This window comes from Canis aureus, chromosome 36 (genome assembly GCF_053574225.1).
Source record: "Canis aureus isolate CA01 chromosome 36, VMU_Caureus_v.1.0, whole genome shotgun sequence".
Classification (NCBI taxonomy): Eukaryota; Metazoa; Chordata; class Mammalia; order Carnivora; family Canidae; genus Canis; species Canis aureus.
The window spans coordinates 4789824-4809246 of record NC_135646.1 but is presented as its reverse complement, the minus strand read 5'-3'; the positions used below and the strand labels follow the sequence as shown (position 1 = coordinate 4809246).

Here is a 19423-nt window from a genome sequence, read left to right as displayed (position 1 = left end):
CAGCGAGAGTAAAGAAGAATGACATTTGTTGAGCACCTGTTCCGTGCCAAGCATTGAACTGGTATTTCATTTTTATTTTAGCCTTTCCAACTCCAGAGTTGGGGCTCTTTCTCAAGCCCTGTTATCTCTCTTGTAAAAATAATGTCTTACTCACCACGAGGCCAACCACAAATGGCGCTGGGTGCTCGGCTCTGGGGAGCAGGGAGAAGGGTTCTAGGCCGGTCTAGGTGGCAATGGGGGGCTGAACCCACACCCTCCCACCTTCCAGAAACTCTTCAGTCTGCCGGGTGAGGATTACAGATGCAAAGACTGGTCCGTTGGCCAAGGAGTGTGAGAATCTATCCTGTTCTGGATCCCTCTGTCTTGGAATTTGCATGATTAGTATCTTCCAGTTGGGCCAGAAGACTTAATTGTCCTTGTAAGTGTAAGATGATTTCCCCTTATTTCATGTGTGGACATGTTATGTTTCACATTTGAAGTCACTCAAGGTCTTTTCGGTACTGTGTCTCTTAAATTTGTAGTCGTAGTGAAGCTGGCTCATATTTATTGAGCATTTACTACGTGCCAGGCACTGTTTCAAGCACTTTACATGGATGAACTCATTTCTTTCAACAACCCCAGGACTGTGAGGCCCAGAAAGGGTAAGTAACTTGCTCAAGATCATGTGACAGTCAGGTGGCAGAGCTGGGCTAGGACCTCAGGCCGCTCCCCTGTGCAGCCTCTAGTAGCAAAGATGGAATTTCTAAAAAAAAAAAAATTTTGCCTGGAAAGCTAGCGGTATATTTCAGTTTGTGCTCATAGCTTGGGAAGTTCAACCATTGTAGGAGGGCATCGGGATATGGTGGTGGGGGCCGCCGGCCCCTATAATGTATAGGGATAAATATAACACAGGAATCCAGAAGCCCCTGGACTTTAATTTTATTTTTAAGATTTTTTTTTTTTTTTAGATTTTTAAGTAATTTCTACACCCAACATGGGGCTCACATTTACAACCCCAAGATGGACAGTTGAGCCAGCCAGGTGCCCCACCCCTGGCTTCAGTTCTTGGCTATGCTGCCTACAGAGCCGTAGACCACAGGCAGATCCCTTCACCTTTCTGAGCCTTTTTCCTGTTGCCTGTCAAATGGGATTGAGACACTCCACCTCAGAGGGTTGTTGTGAGCTGATGAGAGTATGAATATCGAAGCGGTTTGTAACCTGGACAGCACTACCTACATTTGAGGTAATGAAGTCATCATTGTGTTAGCATTAAGATTCAGGAAAGGAGGGCAGCGCCGATGGCCCAGTGGTTTAGCGCCGCCTTTAGCCCAGGGTGTGATCCTGGAGACCTGGATAGGGTCCCACATCAGGCTCCCTGCATGGAGCCTGCTTCTCCCTCTGCCTGTGTCTGCCTCTCTGTGTCTTTCATGAATAAATAAATAAATAAAACCTTAAAGAAAAGATTCAGGAAAGGAGAAGCTTTAGAAAAATTTTAAGAACTCAGTTATCTTGGGGCACCTGGGTAGCTCAGTCGGTTAAGCATCCGTCTTTTGTTCAGGTCATGATCTCAGGATCCTGGGAGGGAGACTGCCCTTGTGTGGGCTCTTTGCTCAGTGGGCAGTCTCTATCTCCCTCTGCCTCTGCCCTCCCCCTGCTCATGCTTTCTTTCTCTCAAATAAATAAAATCTTAAAAAATAAAAGTTTATGGGGCCCCTGGGTGGCTCAGTTAAGTGCCTGTCTTCTTTTTTATTTATTTTTTCATTGGAGTTAAATTTGCCAACATATAGCATAACACCCAGTGCTCATCCCATCAAGTGCCCCCCTCAGTGCCCATCACCCAGCCACCCCATCCCCCCGCCCACCTCCCTTTCCACTACCTCTTGTTTGTTTCCCAGAGTTAGGTGTCTCTCATGTTCTGTCTCCCTCACTGATATTTCCCACTCCTTTTTTCTCCTTTCCCCTTTATTCCCTTTCACTATTTTTTTTATATTCCCCAAATGAATGAGACCATATACTGTTTGTCTTTCTCCGATTGACTTATTTCACTCAGCATAATACCCTCCAGTTCCAACCACGTCGAAGCAAATGGTGGGTATCTGTCGTTTCTAATGGCTGAGGAATATTCCATCGTATACACAGACCACAGCTTCTTTATCCAGTCATCTTTCGATGGACACTGAGGCTCCTTCCACAGTTTAAGGGCCTGTCTGCTATGCGGGTCATGATCCTGGGGTCCTGGGATGGAGCCCCATGGCAGCCTCGCTGCTCAGCGGGGGAGCCTGCTTCTCCTCCTTCCTGCCGCTCCCCCTGCTTGTGCTCATTGTCTCTCTGTCAAATAAATGAATAAAATCTTAAAAAGAGAATAAGAAAAAAGTTTATTTCAGTAATCTCTACACCCAGTGTGGGTGGAGCTCGAACTCACAACCCCCGAGATCAGGAGTTGCATGCTCTTCTGAGTCAGTCAGGCACCCCGAATAAATAAAGGAAAAAAGATCGAGGAGTTGGCGAGGAGTGACGTAGTAAGAGGGGCAGGGACGGCCCAGGCCTGCTAATAGGCTGGCCATGCCCCCACGGGCTTGCTGCCGGTGCCCTGGTAGTGGTACCACTCATACTTGCCGCCCGCCTGGCCCGGGGCCTGGACCCAGGGCGTCTCCCCGACTCCATCGATCAGGATGCTGAGCTGCCAGCAACAGCTACTCTAAGCTGGAAAGGAACTGATAGAAGGAAATAGTGAGTACCAGGTGGTGTTTCGGGGAGGAGCCGAGAGCTAGGACTGAGGACCAGCCAGTCCCGAGAGCCGCGCCCGCAGAAGCACCGCCGCCGCCCCAGAGGACCCGCACGCCCCCACTCCCGGGCTCGCACAGGTGCACATTGCTCACTTCCGACTTCAGCTCTTGGGCAGGCGAGTCAGCTTGATGGAACCAAGTGGTGTCTGTACCCTCACCTCAAGGGAGTCCCGCGAGGGGCACGGGGCTTCGACCTTGGAGAGATGGTACTCATGGGACGTGACCAAGGTGTAGAGGGTTGGCCAACGTTAGGGCGGCCGCAGATGAGAGACATCCTCTCCATCAGTCTCGTCCCCCACATGCTTGATCCCAAGACAGCGATTCCAGGGAACGGCTGCGAGAGGAGCCCACCCCCACAGGGCTCCTGGCGCATTTGCGAGGACCCCAGAGGATGATAGGCTTGTGTCTCCACATGGGGGTGGTGTGGTCGGATGGCTCCTGGGCTCTTGGACCTACGGGACAGACCTTGCTGGTGCTGTATGTGTCGGGCCAGCGTCCTGGGCCTCAGCATGCAGGGTGGGGGTGCTCACGCCAGGCTGGGCCGAGGAGGAGGGTGCGAGGAGGGCACTCCGGGCTTCTACCTCTGTTGTCACCTTTCCTGTCCCATTCTCCTACACACGTGGCAGCCATCCTTTGTGTAGGCGAGCAGGCCTCTTGTCACGGAAATAAAGACCCCACTGGGAGCACTGTACGGGGGCCTGATGATTACAGGTGCAGGAGAACACAACTGGAAAGGCCTCCCGGAGGCCAGGCTCTCCGAGTGGTAACGCTGAAAGCGGGCGCTGACGTCCGAGGGGATGAGCTGGCGTGAAGCAGCTGGTGGCCGTCAGCATCTCCTCCAGCTCCACCTGCAAGGAGACACGACTCGCAGCATCTGAAGGTCCCTGGAGGGGGATATCGCCCCATCATCCCAGCAACGGGGGGATAAGGGGAGGGGCTTCCAAGGCTACAGCCCAGAGCTGCCCACTCCGGGTGGGGTGAGAAGGTCCGGGAGGCTGGGGGGTCCGGGAAGATGAGGGCCTGTGCTCAGCATGCTCCCCGGCGAGGGCAGGGGCCTCAGACGCAGGAGTCACGTGGGGCTTTTAAGGCAACGGCGTGCAGGGCCCAGTAAGTTTGGCAGGACCCTCCCCAGGCTACTGTCCAGTGGCTACTGCGCAGCTTTGTAGCCCAGAGGCCAGGGGCCGGGGTCATGAGGAGGACCAAGGTGTTGCAGGTAGACCCGAGAGAGTCCTCTGCGATGTTCCTCACTGCGAAAGTCTCCAAGGCTCCCCAGTATCTCTCTGGAGGTGTAAACACTCCTCAAGGTAGAGACTTGGAACCGAGTCACCTGGCTCGGAATATAAAGGTTTGGGACGGTGTCTCTGCTGTCATGAAATACCACAAACTCAGTGGTTTAAACCACAGATATTTATTATCTCCTGCTTCTGGTTCTGGAGGCTGGAAGTCTGAGATCGAGGTGTCAGCAGGGCTACGTGCCCTCTGCAAATGCGAGAGAAGGACCTGTCCCAGCTTCCGGGGGTTCCTCGGCTTGCGGTGTCCTGACTCCATCCTCCCATGGTGTCCTCCCTGAGGGCACGTCCTTGTCCACATTTCCCCTTTTCATAGCGGCACCAGTCATATTGAAAAAGGGAGCCCACCCTGACCCTGTATGACCTCACCGCAAGGTCTCTAACTAGGCGATTTCCATATGAGGAACCCCAGAGGTGCCCGGGATCAGAACTTCAACACATAAGTTTGGTGGGGACATAATTCCATCTGTAACACATGGGTCTCGCACCCCGAGTTCTGGGGCACAGTTCACACGCTCCACTTACACAGCTAGTGACTCACCCTGCGGTCCTGACTCATTCGCTCGGCGCCCTGCGAGAGGGGGAGGCCAAGCACATGTCCTTTGGTGTTAAGAGGTGGGGGGGGGCAGTTAAATGGCTCGGGCTCCCACAGTCACCTTGTATACACCCCTGATGCCGGATGGGCAGCCTGCTTCCCAGCTGTGACCACGGCAGGGTCACGCATGTCTGTTGTGGGGAGGCCGACCTGAGTATGGACAGGGCCTGGGGCGGCGCAAAGCCAGTGGGTGTTCTCAGACCCGAGGTGCCCTCCTGGTGTCCCCTTGGTGTGGCTTTGAATGTAGAAAATCTTCCTTTGGGGTTGAGCTGAGACCCAGATGAGGTCCGGGGTGGGAGTGTTACACGCTCAAGGTCACGGGGTGAAACCTGCTGCTCACGCAGAGCACCATCACGTCCAGCACCCTGCCTGTCCCCCACACCCCCTCTGCAGTGTGTTTCCCTCTCTGAGCTGCCCACCTTCATCTGCCCCCACATCCTCTTGTCTTCCCAAGGACTCAGGGACCTGGCCTCTCTAGGGCCTTAAGGCATATTAAGGACGTGGCCTCGCGCTAGGGGCCCCGTTTCAGCCAGACACCAGAGGATCAGGGTGGCATCCCGCAGGTCCTTGCAAAGGCCTTTGCCCTTGGAAAAGGAGGTGTGAGCCCAGGGGGTGGAGGGTGGGAGGGGAGGTGTGGACCCTGAGCTAGGGCTGGAAGCACCCGGGAGCCCAGTCCCGCTGCAGGCCGAAGGAGGGGGAGCCGGAGGGCAGGTAATGCGCCAAGGTCGGGTGCGGGGGCGCCCACCGCGGGCAGAAGCAGGCGTCCACGGCGGGAGGGGCGCTGCTCCCGCGCCGGTGAGCTCGTCCGCTGGCCCGAGGGGCTCGCGCCGGGTAGGGGGGTCTCGGGGCTCCCGCGGGGGGGGCGCAGCGAAGTGGGGGAGCCGTCCGGGGATCGTGCGACCGCAGGGCCGCGCTCCCGTCCCCGCCCGGCGTGGGGCGCCCCGGGGAGGGCTGGCGGGGGGGCGGGGGGGGCGCGGGGCCGCGCGTGGGGCCGGCGGCCGGGGCGGGGGGAGTCGCGGCCCGCCCGCTGCCATTGTGCGGCCGGCGGCGGAGCTGCGGAGCGAGCGCGAGGAGGTGGAGCCGGCTGCGGCGGGCTGGGCGCCTGCGTCTGTCCGCTCGCGGCCGCTCGTGGGGCCCGGGGAGCGCGCGGCAGGGCGATGGGGCGCGGCGGCCGGCGCAGGCCCCGCGCGCGCCCGAGCCCCGAGGTAGCGCGGGCCGGGCCGGGCCGGGCCGGGGCGGCGCGGGCGTGGCGGGGCCTCGCGGGGCGCGGGGCGGGCTGCTGACCCGCGCTCCCCCGCAGGGCCCCCCGCGCGGCCCCCGCAGCGCCCCCCTCTTCTCGGCCGGGCCGCGGGCCCCCCAGTGAGCGGCGATGGCCAACGGAGCGATCCCGCCGCCCGGGGGCGCCTCCCCCCTCCCCCAGGTGACGGCCGCGCGGGCGGGGGGGGCGGGGCGGGGCGCGGGGGGCGGGGGGCGCCCGCGGGGCAGGCGAGCCTCGGACCCGGGACCCCGGGACCCCCGTCCCCCGAGCGCCTTTGGGATTTCTCGGCGGGCGCCGGCGGGTGGGGGCGCGGGGGCATCGGGCCAGGGTCCTTAGGAGACGCCCGCGAGCCCGCAGGTCCGGGTGCCCTTGGAGGAGCCGCCCCTGAGCCCAGACCTGGAGGAGGACGACGACTTGGGCAAGACCTTGGCTGTGAGCAGGTTCGGGGACCTCATCAGCAAGCCCCCGGCCCGGGACCCCGAGAAGCCCAGCCGCAGCTACAGCGAGCGGGACTTTGAGTGTGGGTAGCCCGGGGCCCCCAGGGTGGCCGCCCTCACCACCATCACCTTCATTGCCACCATCTCCGTGCTCACCACCGGCTTGGTCACCCAGTGCCATCTTGTGCTGGACGCTGTGCTGGACGCTGTGCTGGGCCACCATGCCATGTTAAGTCATCCTGCCTCACTCACCCATCGCCTGTCCGCCCTCCAGGGGAGCCGGGCCCCAGACACAGGGGAGACGTAGGCAGAGGACCCGAGGCCCACCTCGGTGACCTTCATCTTCCCCACCGTGGCTGTGCCCTAGCTCGCCGCTCTCTTGTCCCTGCCCCCTCACCTCCCTCACCTCTTCCCCGTACCTCCCCCCGCCCTTGCCGTGTCGTGGCCTCCCACACCCCCCAGGCCCCGTTCACGACTCCGGACTCCCGGTCCCCCCTCTGCCAGGCCTTAGCAGTGGCTGGACGTGGACACAGGTGTCAGGGGGAGCCTGGTCCTCCAGGAAGGACTAGGGTGACCTTGTGTGAGGCCCTGAGCTAGAATAAGGCGTGTACCCCCAGGGTGGTGGGGGGCCCCCTTGTGCTGTGGGGACCCCAACCGGCTCTCCTGCACCCCCAGTTCACCGGCACACATCCCACCACACCCACCACCCGCTCTCGGCGCGCCTGCCTCCGCCCCACAAGCTGCGGCGACTGCCCCCCACCTCTGCCCGGCAGACCAGAAGGAAGAGGAAGAAGGAGAGAACCTCGGCTCCCCCCTCCGAGGGGACCCCTCCCATCCAGGAGGAGGGGGGAGCCGGAGTGGAGGAGGAGGAGGAGGACGATGAGGAGGAAGAGGAAGGGGAATCTGAGGCAGAGCCCGCGGAGCCCCCGCCCTCAGGGTCTCCCCAGAAAGCAAAGGTAGGGGTGTGCCCTTGAAAGGGGACTGGCTTCTGGGGGGTGCAGAGAGGACGCAGCAGAGGGGTCCGGGCTGCCTGGGGGCGCGGGGGCTGGGGCGGCCCAGTGACCCAGGGCACCTGCATCTGTCCCCAGTTCTCCATCGGCAGCGATGAGGAAGACAGTCCTGGCCTCTCCGGGAGGGCCGCCTGCGCCAAGCCCCCGGCCTCGGGGGGCCCTGGCTCTGACAAGAGCGCCCCACCGGCAGTCAGGTACTGGCCTCCAGCCGCAGCAGGCCCCAGGCTCCCCGGGGTCCCCGGGGACTGTCCTGGGGAGGAGAGGGGAGGGGACGGGGATGGACCAGGAGGAGAGAGAGGGTGTCCCGGGGGAGGGGGTGGGGGGCAGTAAGATGGGGGCGGGGAGGCGGGGGCGGGGGGAGCGTCCTTCTCCGCCCAGGAGGACTCCAGGACCCCAAGCTGGAGAAGGGCGAAGGACCCCCCTAACCTGGCCCGTCTCCGCCGTGGTTCCCCATCAAGTCCAAGGCTGCCATGGTGCCTCCTCAGCTCCTCGAGCCCCCGGGCGCGGGTCCCCCGAGTCGCTGGAGAGAAGAGCCGGCCCTGGAGCCCGTCGGCCAGCTACGACCTGCGGGAGCGGCTGTGCCCCGGCAGTGCCCTGGGCAGCCCAGGTGGCCCGGAGCAGCAGGTGCCCACCGACGAGGCGGAGGCCCAGATGCTGGGCTCCGCGGACCTGGACGACATGAAGAGTGAGTGACACCCTGTGGCGACCCCCATGGCCCACCCCTTTGGGCGCCCCTCCCGGGAGGGGCCTTGGAGAAGCTCTGTGCTCTCCCCAACCCAGCGCTGAGTCCCCTCGGCCGTATCCCCATCTGCTGGCATATGGCCAGGGAACGGGGAGCTCACTACCTCACCAAGCCGTCTCTCTGGCTGCCAGAGTTGAGATTTCACTTCGTGACACCTCTGCCCTTCTGTCCTGATTCTGTCCTCTGAGTCACCCCCTGAATAAGGCAACCCCCTCCTTCCACGTGACATTTGGGGACATTATATCCCCCACCCCCAAGGCTTCTCTTCTCAGGGCAAACTCTTCTTTGTCTTCTTCATGCCAGCCCCCTGAGGGTGAGCCACTCTTCCAGGTCCTGCTTCTCCCTACATTCGGGGGGGCGGGGGAACCCTGCTTCTCACACCACCCTCGGCCGGGCCTGGCTGTGATCTCGGCACATTCCTTCCATCTTATCAGCGCCCTGGTTTCTGTACCACCTGTCATCACCCACGGGGCTCGGTGCCCAGGCCGGGGGCATCACTGACCCCACCTCCCTCCCCCTTGGAAGCATGGCGTGTGGGCGGGGGTTGGTGGGGAGGGCTTGGAGCTCAGTACGTCATGGAAAGTTGCCAGGGCCTGAGGACAGGGACAGGAACAATCCGATGGCAGCAGTGGGGGGGGGGGGGTGGGGGGGGTGGTCAAGGGGGAGGGCGTGTTTACAGACTCAGGGTGGGGGCTGGAAGCAGCAGGGAGCAGGCCTGGGGCTGTGGGAGGTCAGGAGGCTCTGGTTGAACAAAGACCACTGGTCCAGGCTGCCACCCTTTAGGAGAGCCAGGGCTCTGGGAGACAGCGGGCAGGGGCCAGGGCTCGGCCGCTGGGAGAATGATGAGCTTGGTGGAGGAGGCCGCAGAGCCCAACAGGCCGCAGGGCCCTGGGCCTGGGGAGGCCGAGGGTCGGGGCCCTTGGATGGCCCCAGCCCCCAGCACGCGAGACTCTCTGGCCTCAGAGGACTTGGAGATGTTGGTGCTGGACCTTGAGGACGGTGACCTGTGGGAACCCCACCAGGGCCAGCTGAGCCCCGTGGCAGGGGGACCAGCTTGTGAGTAGCAGGGCAGCTGGCCTTTCCGCAGCTGCTGGCCTGGACGGGCAGGCAGGGAGGAGGGGACGGAGCGCTGCCTGAGCCTGCCCGTTGTGTATCTGCGCGGGCGACGTGGGCGCTGAGAGCGGGCACCGGGCAAGTGCTGGGGGCCTGGTGACTCGATGGAGGTGGTGGCCCCAGAGCGAGAGGCGGGGGCCGTGGGGCAGGGCAGGCAGCGGGGGCCGTGGGCTGAGTTGGGGTTTGCCTTTTGACAGCGGCTTGGCCAGTGGCCTCTGACGTGGCCGTGCTGGACCCCGTGGTTGTGTAGACGTGGCCTCTGGCTGGGCAGAGCAGGGGGCTGGCGGGGTCGGCCGTGCCCCTGAGGCCCCCAGCCGGACCCCTGGGACCAGCCCCCCGCCTTGCCTGCAGGTCACCGGCTGGAGGACAACCCTGGCGTGCGGCGGCACCTAGTGAAGAAGCCGTCTCGGACGCAGGGCGGCAGGGGCAGCCCCGGTGGCCTGGCCCCCGTCCTGCGCAGGAAGAAGAAGAAGAAGCAGCTGGATCGGAGGCCTCACGAGGTACAGGAGGCTGGGGTGGCCCGGGCCCCTCTCCCCTGTCCTCCCCAGAGGCTCCCTTCCCCCTGCTGGAGGCCGCTGACGGCCGGCTGCCCCCCCCCCCCCCGGGCGCCCAGACCCTCACCCTGGCGCCCTGGCCCTAGGTGTTTGTGGAGCTGAATGAGCTGACGCTGGACCGCAGCCAGGAGCCCCACTGGCGGGAGACGGCGCGCTGGATCAAGTTTGAGGAGGACGTGGAGGAGGAGACGGAGCGCTGGGGGAAGCCCCACGTGGCCTCGCTCTCGTTCCGCAGCCTCCTGGAGCTCAGGAGGACCATCGCCCACGGTAGGACCATCGCCCTGCGGGCCGGCGCCGGGCCCTGCCGCCTTCACAGCCCGCGGCGTTGGCCGCAGCAGCCCGGGCAGCCCTGGGACCTCCCCACCCCCCCCCGGGGTCCCGCGCCCGGGCCGGCCTGGCACGTCGGCTGCCTGCGTGGCCGTAGGCTCCGGGCGCGGGGCTGTGCCGCGGGGACCCCCACAGCACCTGGCCAGAGGAGGCCCCAGGCCACGTGCCGCAAACTAACAAGGGACCCCCCTCCTGGGTTTGGGGGGGCCGCGCCCTTGCTCTTGTGCCCCTTCGCACATCCCCCCCCCCCGCCCCGCCTGTGTGGCTCGGCTGTGCCGCGTGGCGCTGCGTGTCTGCCCGTGCACGTCGGGCGCTTGGCTCCTCCGGCCTGTTTGCCTGCCCTCGGGGAGCAGGGCAGCTGGGGTGGCTGCTCCCCTCTGATGGGACCGCCCCCCCGCTGTGCCCCCAGGAGCCGCCCTCCTGGACCTGGAGCAGACCACCCTGCCGGGGATCGCGCACCTCGTGGTGGAGACCATGATCGTGTCTGACCAGATCCGTCCGGAGGACAGGGCCAGCGTCCTGCGCACCCTCCTACTGAAACACAGGTGCCGGGGCGGGGGCGGGGGGGCTGGGAGGGGCCTTCCGGGAGCACAGTCTCCCGTGGGGCCTTCTAGCCTCAGCCTGAATGACCCAAGCCACGGGGATCTCTCTCCTCGCGCGCGTTTGGACAGCACCAGCCAGTAGACGGTTCCTCCTTACACTGGGCGGGTGGGGGGGGGCGGGCGGGGGGAGAGGCCCTGACCCTCCACCGCTCAGCCCCCAGGCTGCCTTACTTGCAGCTGACTTACTTAAGGCCTATTTCTAGTTCAGGGCAAGCCAGGGACTCAAATCCAAGTGCCCTGCCAAGCATGACAGATACCTAAAAAAAAAAAAAAAAAAACAAAAACCAAAAAAACACCTCTCTCCCTAACCTGCCTCGCCCCCTCTGCCCTCTTCACAGCCATCCCAATGATGACAAGGACAGCGGCTTCTTTCCCCGCAACCCCTCCAGCTCCAGCGTGAACTCGGTCCTGGGGAATCATCACCCAACCCCCAGCCACGGCCCTGACGGGGCGGTGCCCACCATGTCCGATGACGTCGGGGAGCCAGCCCCACTCTGGCCTCACGACCCCGATGCCAAGGAGGTCAGTCGCCTTGCTCAGACCTGGGCTGGGGAACTGAGGGGGCTTCTGGTTTCACTGGAGGCCACTGATGGCTTCCCTGCGCCGGTCAGGAAGGTCGGGTGCCTGGCACCATACGGGGCACGTGGGGGGATCTGTAGCAGACATGCGTGGAGGCCCCTGCCCTAAAGAGATGGAAGGTGTGGATGGGATGATGCAGCAGATCCACGGGACCCGTTTCTACCAGACGGGGCCGGGGTGGTGGGGGGCAGCTTGGAGGAGGCGGCCACAGCCCGCGTGGTCTCCTCCTGACGTGGGGCACATCATCGACGGTCCCTCTCCTGGCCGGGGAGGGAGAAAACGGCACAGGCCCAGGGCTGGAGCAAGGGATGGCAGGGCCTGCCACGGCTTCCGGTCAGGGTCCCAGCCCTATTCCAGTTCTGCGTCCTCAGAAGCCCCTCCACATGCCCGGGGGAGACGGTCACCGGGGAAAAAGTCTGAAGCTGCTGGAGAAGATCCCCGAAGATGCTGAGGCCACTGTTGTGCTCGTGGGTGAGGAGGCAGGGGGCCCCCTCCCCGGGTGCGGGTGCTTCCGCCGTGTCTGCGGGTCCTGGGCTCTGGCCTGCAGCTTCTCCTTCCAGCCCCAGCCAGGCCCCCGACGACATGTCCCTCCTGCCTTTCCCGACAGCCCGGCGTGCCCCCACCCCAGCTCGCTCTTTCACGGTCCTCTGCCTGCTTCCCGTCCAGCGTTCCGCTCTCTTGGACTGCTTGCTAGTCCATGTAGCACTTTTGTGAGAATTAAAAAGAAATGCTTCTTCTTGGAGACTGTTAACTTTTCACCTCCTGGTGAATCATAATCAATACGTGAGCGTATACGCGAATAGGGTTTCCTTAGAATGGGGTTTCTTTGTGCAGTGCACAGCCTGCTCAACTGTACGGCGTGGCCACAGGTGTTTTCTCCGGGCCCAGCCTGGACGGATCCTCTTTGCCCAGTGCCCCCCAGCCCCACCCCGTGCCTTACTCTTTCCCCAGGCTGCGTGCCTTTCTTGGAGCAGCCGGCGGCAGCTTTTGTGCGCCTGAATGAGGCTGTGCTCTTGGAATCTGTGCTTGAAGTCCCGGTGCCCGTTCGCTTCCTCTTTGTGATGCTGGGTCCCAGCCACACCAGCACTGACTACCATGAGCTTGGGCGCTCCATCGCCACCCTCATGTCTGACAAGGTGGGTCCTGCAGACCCGGAGCCGGGTTCTCTGGGCCCGTTCGCCCCCGGGGCCTCCTCTTGCCCTGTCGCTCACCTGCCCGCCTACACTGGCGCCCATGGGTGCGGGGGCGCGGGAAGCCCTTCTGGGTGGAGGCTGTGCTCTGGGGCAGTGGGAGGGGGAGCTGTTGGCCGAGGGGAGAAGAGGGAGCCCTGGGCTGGGCTGTGGGAAGAGGAGGTGGCTGATGGGGGAGAGAAAGGCCAGGCCCCCAAGTTTGGATGAGACATGAGACTCGACGGGGGCGCTGGCTGTGTTGTCCGTCTCCCCTGCGGCTGCCCCTCGGCCTGGACAGGAAGCTCCCGGAGCTGGGGGGTTGTTGGAAACACTAACTGACCGACCTGTAGGGGTGAGAACTCCAGTCTGGATGGTTCTGGGGGCCCCTGTGGTCGCCCCTGTAGTCGTTGCATCGTGGAAAAGCCTGGAAGCTCGTGGAGGAATAGAAGGCCCTTGGAGGTTCAGGGTTGTGGCCCGTCGCCAGCCGGCAGGGACAGGAGTCAATGTTTTGTTGACAATCGCACTGGATCCGTGTACGTGGCCAGACGTCCACCCTGCCTCTGGCTCTGTGACGGCCCAACGCCTCCTCCCGGAAGCCCTCCAGGGGCTCTCTGGGCGGCTCAGCCCTTGCCTCTCCTGCCCCCCAGCTGTTCCATGAGGCCGCCTACCAGGCAGACGACCGGCAGGACCTCCTGAGCGCCATCAGTGAGTTCCTGGACGGCAGCATCGTGATTCCTCCATCCGAGGTGGAGGGCCGCGACCTGCTGCGCTCCGTGGCCGCCTTCCAGCGCGAGCTGCTGCGGAAGCGGCGGGAGCGGGAACAGACCAAGGTGGAGCTGACCACGCAGGGGAGCTATGTGGCCCCCGGGAAAGGTCAGAGCCTTTGGGGCCCGTACCCCCCGGACCCCACAGCTCATGAGCCCAGGCTGTCCTGACTCCCTAACTCCTGGGTGCCCCCATGGGAGGGACTGAGCCCGGGACTCCCTGGCAGGAGGGGTGGGTGGCCTGTGCTCCAGCGGCCCCTTGTTCCCCCAGAGCTGTCTGTGGAGCTGGGTGGCTCCGAGGCAACCCCCGAAGATGACCCCCTGCTGCGGACTGGCTCGGTGTTCGGGGGGCTCGTGCGGGACGTGAAGCGCCGGTACCCACACTACCCCAGTGACCTGCGAGACGCCCTGCACTCCCAGTGCGTGGCAGCCGTGCTCTTCATCTACTTCGCCGCCCTCAGCCCTGCCATCACCTTCGGGGGGCTGCTAGGTGAGGTGGAGGGGGGGCCAGGGGAGGGGACCCAGTGTCACCTGCAAGTCTGTGGTCACGGGACCTTAGTGATCCCCTCAGGGTGCTGATGGGTGAGTGGGGATAGCCTCCAGCGTGACCGTCTCAAAGAGCTGCTGGTCAGGGGATCTAGAAAGTGAGAGGGGGCAGGAAAGGTGCAAGGGGTGGGGGACCTGTGATGACGGGGCGGGGGTGCTGAGGGGGCTGGGCTGGTGGTGAGGGAGCTGGGAGGGATGGGCTGCTCTGTTGGAGTTGGGTCCCCAGGTCAGGGTAAGCTAGATGGAGACGGGGGGCCGGGCCAGGGTGCCCCCGCTGACCCTCGTCTGTGCCAGGGGAGAAGACGGAAGGGCTGATGGGCGTGTCGGAGCTGATCGTGTCCACGGCGGTGCTTGGCGTCCTCTTCTCCCTGCTGGGGGCCCAGCCACTGCTTGTGGTCGGCTTCTCGGGGCCACTGCTGGTCTTCGAAGAAGCCTTCTTCAAGGTGACCGCCCCCCCCGCAGGGATCTCAGGTCCCGTCCCTCGGCCCAGGCGATGGGTCCCTGCGGTCTCTCCCCCGCTCCCCCTGTGGAGCTCACCCCTGTCCCTGCCCGCCCGTCCCCCGGGGCCCAGTGTCCCCCGGGCAGCCCGCTGTGGGTAACCGCACCTCCCTTCTGGCCTCCAGTTTTGCCGATCCCAGGACCTGGAGTACCTCACCGGCCGGGTGTGGGTCGGCCTGTGGCTGGTGGTCTTCGTCCTTGCCCTGGTGGCCGCCGAGGGCAGCTTCCTGGTCCGCTATATCTCACCTTTCACCCAGGAGATCTTCGCCTTCCTCATCTCGCTTATTTTCATCTATGAGACCTTCCACAAGCTCTACAAGGTGGAAGTCCAGAGAGGTCTTAGGGGAGGCGTGGGGGGGTGCTGGGCAGCACCCTGGGGAGGAGAGCGTGAGAGGGGGCGGCATGGAGCCCTGGGAGCAGAGGGTACAAGGAAGAGGGCTCCGCGGGTGTGGGCCTGAGGGGTGGGAGCCCTGGGCAGGTCAGAGCTGAAGGGCAGGGAGTCGCACCAGAGGGTACAGGTTAGAACCCCAGCAGGGCTGCACCATGTGAGGGTGTGGGGCACGGTCAGCGCCATGGGGCTCCTTCTGTAGGGGAGTGTGTCTGTGTGTGCACATGTGTGCATGTGCATGCGTGTGCGCGTGTGATGTAGTTGGATGTCGTGGAATACTGTTGCCTGGTCAGGTACGTGAGGGGTCAGTGCGGCCTCCTCACAACTGTATGAAATCAGGCTGATAAAATTAGGGTCACCTGCCCAGGTGAGTGCTAGAGCAACCTTGTAACCCGTACAGGTGTTCACGGAGCACCCACTGCTGCCATTCTACCCCCCCGAGGGGGCGTTGGAGGCTGGGCTGGAGCTGAACGGGAGTGCCCTGCCCCCCACCGAGGGGCCACCCGGCCCCAGGAACCAGCCCAACACGGCCCTGCTGTCCCTCATCCTCATGCTGGGGACCTTTCTCATTGCCTTCTTCCTGCGGAAGTTCAGGAACAGCCGCTTCCTGGGTGGCAAGGTGCGTGGTGGGGAGCCCCCATCTGGAGTTCTCCAGGTCAACCTGTGGCCCTAAACCAAATTGGTGCAGTCCCTCCCGGTCAGGAGCTCCAAAGAGGTTTAATCAGGCCGGGGTGCCCTCTTGAGCTGGGCGGCACCCCCGTGGGATTTCGAGGGACCAGCTCAGACCCCAGAGAGTTGGGACTGTGAGTCTCCTGCCCTCACTTCCACCTTCCGCTCCTTTCCCCCGTGGCCCCCTCAAGGCTCGCCGCATCATTGGGGATTTTGGGATCCCCATTTCCATTCTGGTGATGGTCCTCGTGGATTACTCCATCACAGACACCTACACCCAGGTGAGCAAGCCCCGCCTCCCTCCCACCTGGCGTCTTGAGAGGGAGGCCACGACACATTCCCGTTGCCGCAGCGGCCACCATCACGGGTGGGATTCAGCTTTTTTAGTGAAGTAGTGACCTGCTGGGGCCCCGCGGGGTGGGTGGGCTGGGGGCAGCTGAGGAGGCCAGCCAGGGATCTACGTCCATGTAGGGCCCTTGGCCGAGATTCCTGGGGCAGGTATGGGGCTGGGGCCCAAATGACAGGCATCCCTGGGGCTCGGGGAGAAAGGATATCATCCTCTGTCCTCTGTCCTTGGGGGGACTTTGGAAGACGGACAACTAATTTCCTCCAAACCTGTTCACCTTCAGGTTTCCTGGAACGCTGGTACTGGGAACACAGAACTTGGTGGGAGCAGCTGCTCCGTGGGGTCCTTACCCTGGGGAGGTGGTGTCCCTGAACCCTGTCTTCCTTCCCGCCATGCAGAAGCTGACAGTGCCCACGGGGCTCTCGGTGACGTCCCCTCATAAACGCACGTGGTTCATCCCGCCCCTGGGCAGTGCCCGTCCTTTCCCGCCCTGGATGATGGTGGCAGCTGCCGTCCCCGCCCTCCTGGTCCTCATCCTCATCTTCATGGAGACGCAAATCACTGCGTGAGCGCTGGGGGACCCCGGGTGGGGCAGGTGGGGGAGGAGCGGGAAGCAGCGGGGTGGTGGCCCGGGCGCACTTGGCCCGGGGCGCGGTTTCCCTGCAGTGCTGTGACGCGGTCTCCGTCTGTCCCCGCCAGCATTTGCAGGGCGGCACTTGGCAGTCCTCGCAACGCTCTGGCAGTGCGTCCTCTCACCCAGTGATGCTCACATGTGTCTCATTTTGGTTAAACCACAATGTGGTGAGACAGAGCATCTGGCTTCGGTGGTGTTTTAAATATCCACGCGATGAGGTTTTTAGCTCACATTTGCTTAAATGTGAGAACACCACTTTGGGAACTGGAAAGAGGAAGCTGGCAGATCGTTGGGGGGCGCGCCTCAGTGCCTGTCCTTGCCCTGCGCTGGCCCCAGGGCCGGCCTGGCCTCCCCGCCGCTCACCCCGCTCCCTGGCCTGGCCCCGCAGGCTCATCGTCAGCCAGAAGGCTCGCAGGCTGCTCAAGGGCTCCGGCTTCCACCTGGACCTGCTGCTCATCGGCTCCCTGGGGGGGCTGTGTGGGCTCTTCGGGTTGCCCTGGCTCACGGCTGCCACCGTCCGCTCGGTCACGCACGTGAACGCACTGACTGTTATGCGCACGGCCATCGCGCCCGGCGACAAGCCCCAGATCCAGGAGGTGCGGGAGCAGCGGGTCACCGGAGTGCTCATCGCCAGCCTCGTGGGTGAGGGCACCCACCTCGCCGGGCCCCCGCGCCCCCGTCCACACGTTTGCCTTCTCGTGGTCCCTGTGGCCTTAAATCCGCTCTGTCTCCCAGGCTCGGCTCAGGTCCCTTCTGAGTCTGCAGATGCATCGTGTCCCGTACCCGCTCTGACCCCAACCTGCCCCATAACACCCTATGAGCTCTTTACCCCTCTCTGCCAGGCCCGTCCATCCTCATGGGGGCTGTCCGAGGGGTCAGGTAGGTCCGTGTCCCCTCCTCCAGGCCTGTCCATCGTCATGGGGGCTGTGCTGCGCCGGATCCCCTTGGCTGTGCTCTTTGGGATTTTCCTGTACATGGGGGTCACGTCCCTGTCCGGTATCCAGCTCTCCCAGCGTCTGTTGCTTATCCTCATGCCGGCAAAACACCATCCCGAGCAACCCTATGTGACCAAGGTAGGGCCGGGGGCATGGGGGCGAGGAAGGGAGTGATAGGGAGGGGGTCCGAGGGGTTCCTGGGAGGGAGACGGACAGAGTGACCTGCGGAGCCGGGTCCCCCAAGATGTGGGTGGGAGCAGGCCGGGCGCTGTCCCGTGAGACTTGAGGCCCATTCTGCAGGTGAAGACGTGGCGGATGCACCTGTTCACCTGCATCCAGCTGAGCTGCATCGCACTGCTCTGGGTGGTCAAGTCCACGGCGGCCTCACTCGCCTTTCCCTTCCTGCTGCTGCTCACGGTGCCCCTGAGGCGCTGCCTTCTGCCCCGGCTCTTCCAGGACAGGGAGCTGCAGGCGGTAAGGGATGCTGCTTGGGGCCCTGGAGTCAGGGAGGCCTGGGTTCCAGTCTCTGCCGCGCCACCCGCTAGGGGTGTGGCCAGAGCGAGTGATGTAACCTCCCGACAGCTTACCTCCATGGCGTTAATGGGCTGCTGAGGGAGTCTACCTTAGACAATCCTTGGGAGGGTGAAGGACTAGTCCAGGTAAAGCACGGAGTGCGGTGGGTTCGGTGGCAAGTGAGCACGGGACGGCTGTGCAGGCTGTGTCCTGAACAAAAGCACGCAGCCGAGGGACGCGCAGGGGGTCGAATGGCACTGAACCCCTCTGTCCGGAGCCCTGTGTTTGTGAGCTGGAGGAGGGTTTTGAAAAGTCACCCGCCCGAACGTGGTGCACAGAGGCGGCACAGGAGCCAGGAGACGCCGCTGGGAGTACTGATGTGTGGGCGTTGCTGTCACTGTTACTGTCATCAGGTGGTGTCACTGGGGCGGTGACCGGAGGGTTTTGGCCGGAGGGAAGTGCTTGCGGCTGGGGTCTCGTCCTGGCAGCCAGCGAGGCCTGGGCTGCAGGAGGAGTTGCTGGGGGGCAGGGGGGGAGCGCCTCCTCCCCGCCCCTCCCACCCTCTCCTCTCTGCAGCTGGACTCCGAGGATGCCGAGCCCAACTTCGACGAGGACGGCCAGGATGAGTACAACGAGCTACACATGCCCGTGTGACCCCCCACTGGGGTGCCCCTCAGAGACCCTGACACCTTAGTGATCCACACCCGGGCCCGGGGCCGGCGGGCCCCTCATGACCCAGAGGCGTGCGGGAACCACTAACGCCGCGGCCCGCGGACTCTGCCCAGGGCCCTGACCTTGGCGCGCCCGGGCCCTCGCACAGACCAGACCGGCACAGGCTTTGAGCTCATTATAACCACACTCCGTGTCTTGTGTCCGCCTCACTTTCTTGGTTCCACCTCTGGTCGGTCTGGTCATTCTTATCCAACTGGAATTAGAAGAATTCTATGTTCAGGGTCATCAAAACCAGGGAGAGAGGCTCAGGCAAGGACAGAATTCTTGGCGCGGCGGGAAGGGAGGGACTCAAGACCACAGAAGGTCGGAGCTGGACCTTATCATTACCCGCCCCCCCCAGCCCTTGCAGGTCCAGCTGGGGAGCGGGGGAGGCTCAAGGTCTGGCTCAAGGTCACCTGCTGCTGATCTACCCCCTGCTGGGACGGGAGGGCACAGGGGAGGGGACAGGGCCAGGTCGCTTTGCCTTCACCTTAGAGAAATCAGTGTCCCAGTGGCTGTGGGGCTATGGGAGGGAATGGAAAATGTTTTCTTTTCTTGATCCCCGGCCTTCTTGAGGAGCAGGGACAGTAGCCCAGTCCCCCAGACGCCAGGGTGGGGCCGGATTTGGGGTCCCTGGCCCATTTTAGTCTCACGGTTTTAGAGTAGCAGCGTGGGGATTCCTGAGGCCACTCCTTGTGCAACAGTCTGTTCTGCCAGAAATAACCTGGGAGGCCTTGAAGAGGGTGCAAAGTGGGAGCCCCTTGCGTCACAGTTGCTAGGCAACCAGTCGCCAAGGGAAGCGGTGGTCCCCGTGTTGCCCCCCGGTGGCCACTGTGCCGCACTGCGGGCCCTGTCGCCTCCGCGCAGGAGTAGCACTGCCATCTGGTGGACCAGCTGGCTCTCTCGGTCCCAGACCCCAGTTCCAGCAAATTCCATGCCTCCTTGGGAGACACAGAGGGGCCAGAGAGGTTCCGGGGAG

The 19423-nt window shown here is 63.4% G+C and overlaps 1 protein-coding gene and 1 long non-coding RNA gene across 5 annotated transcripts; one reads left to right on the top strand and one right to left on the bottom strand.

Moving 5' to 3' along the window:
- Positions 1 to 1701: 1701 nt before the first annotated feature.
- LOC144305671 (uncharacterized) lies at positions 1702 to 8720 on the bottom strand. The gene is made up of 5 exons (XR_013372679.1): positions 8200 to 8720; positions 7781 to 8023; positions 6597 to 7604; positions 2718 to 3613; positions 1702 to 2307 (listed from the first exon to the last, which is right to left on the bottom strand). It is a non-coding gene; the product is annotated as an uncharacterized LOC144305671 (long non-coding RNA).
- Positions 5944 to 18598, top strand: SLC4A3 (solute carrier family 4 member 3). 4 transcript variants are annotated; one of them, XM_077884712.1, is made up of 22 exons: positions 5944 to 6069; positions 6265 to 6427; positions 7020 to 7300; positions 7433 to 7548; positions 7840 to 8039; positions 9561 to 9709; positions 9850 to 10030; positions 10500 to 10635; positions 11031 to 11214; positions 11643 to 11742; positions 12223 to 12407; positions 13088 to 13313; positions 13476 to 13694; positions 14045 to 14193; positions 14374 to 14568; positions 15037 to 15255; positions 15497 to 15586; positions 16050 to 16216; positions 16674 to 16927; positions 17189 to 17358; positions 17521 to 17694; positions 18310 to 18598. In XM_077884712.1, the coding sequence occupies exons 1-22, from the start codon at positions 6019 to 6021 to the stop codon at positions 18385 to 18387; spliced, it is 3687 nt and encodes a 1228-aa protein (XP_077740838.1). In that variant the 5' UTR covers positions 5944 to 6018; the 3' UTR covers positions 18388 to 18598. The 4 variants fall into 4 exon arrangements, with proteins under 4 accessions (XP_077740838.1, XP_077740837.1, XP_077740840.1 ...); XM_077884711.1 differs by having other exon boundaries at positions 7813 to 8039; XM_077884714.1 differs by lacking the exon at positions 5944 to 6069 and having other exon boundaries at positions 6289 to 6572; positions 7813 to 8039.
- The last annotated feature ends 825 nt before the right edge of the window (positions 18599 to 19423 follow it).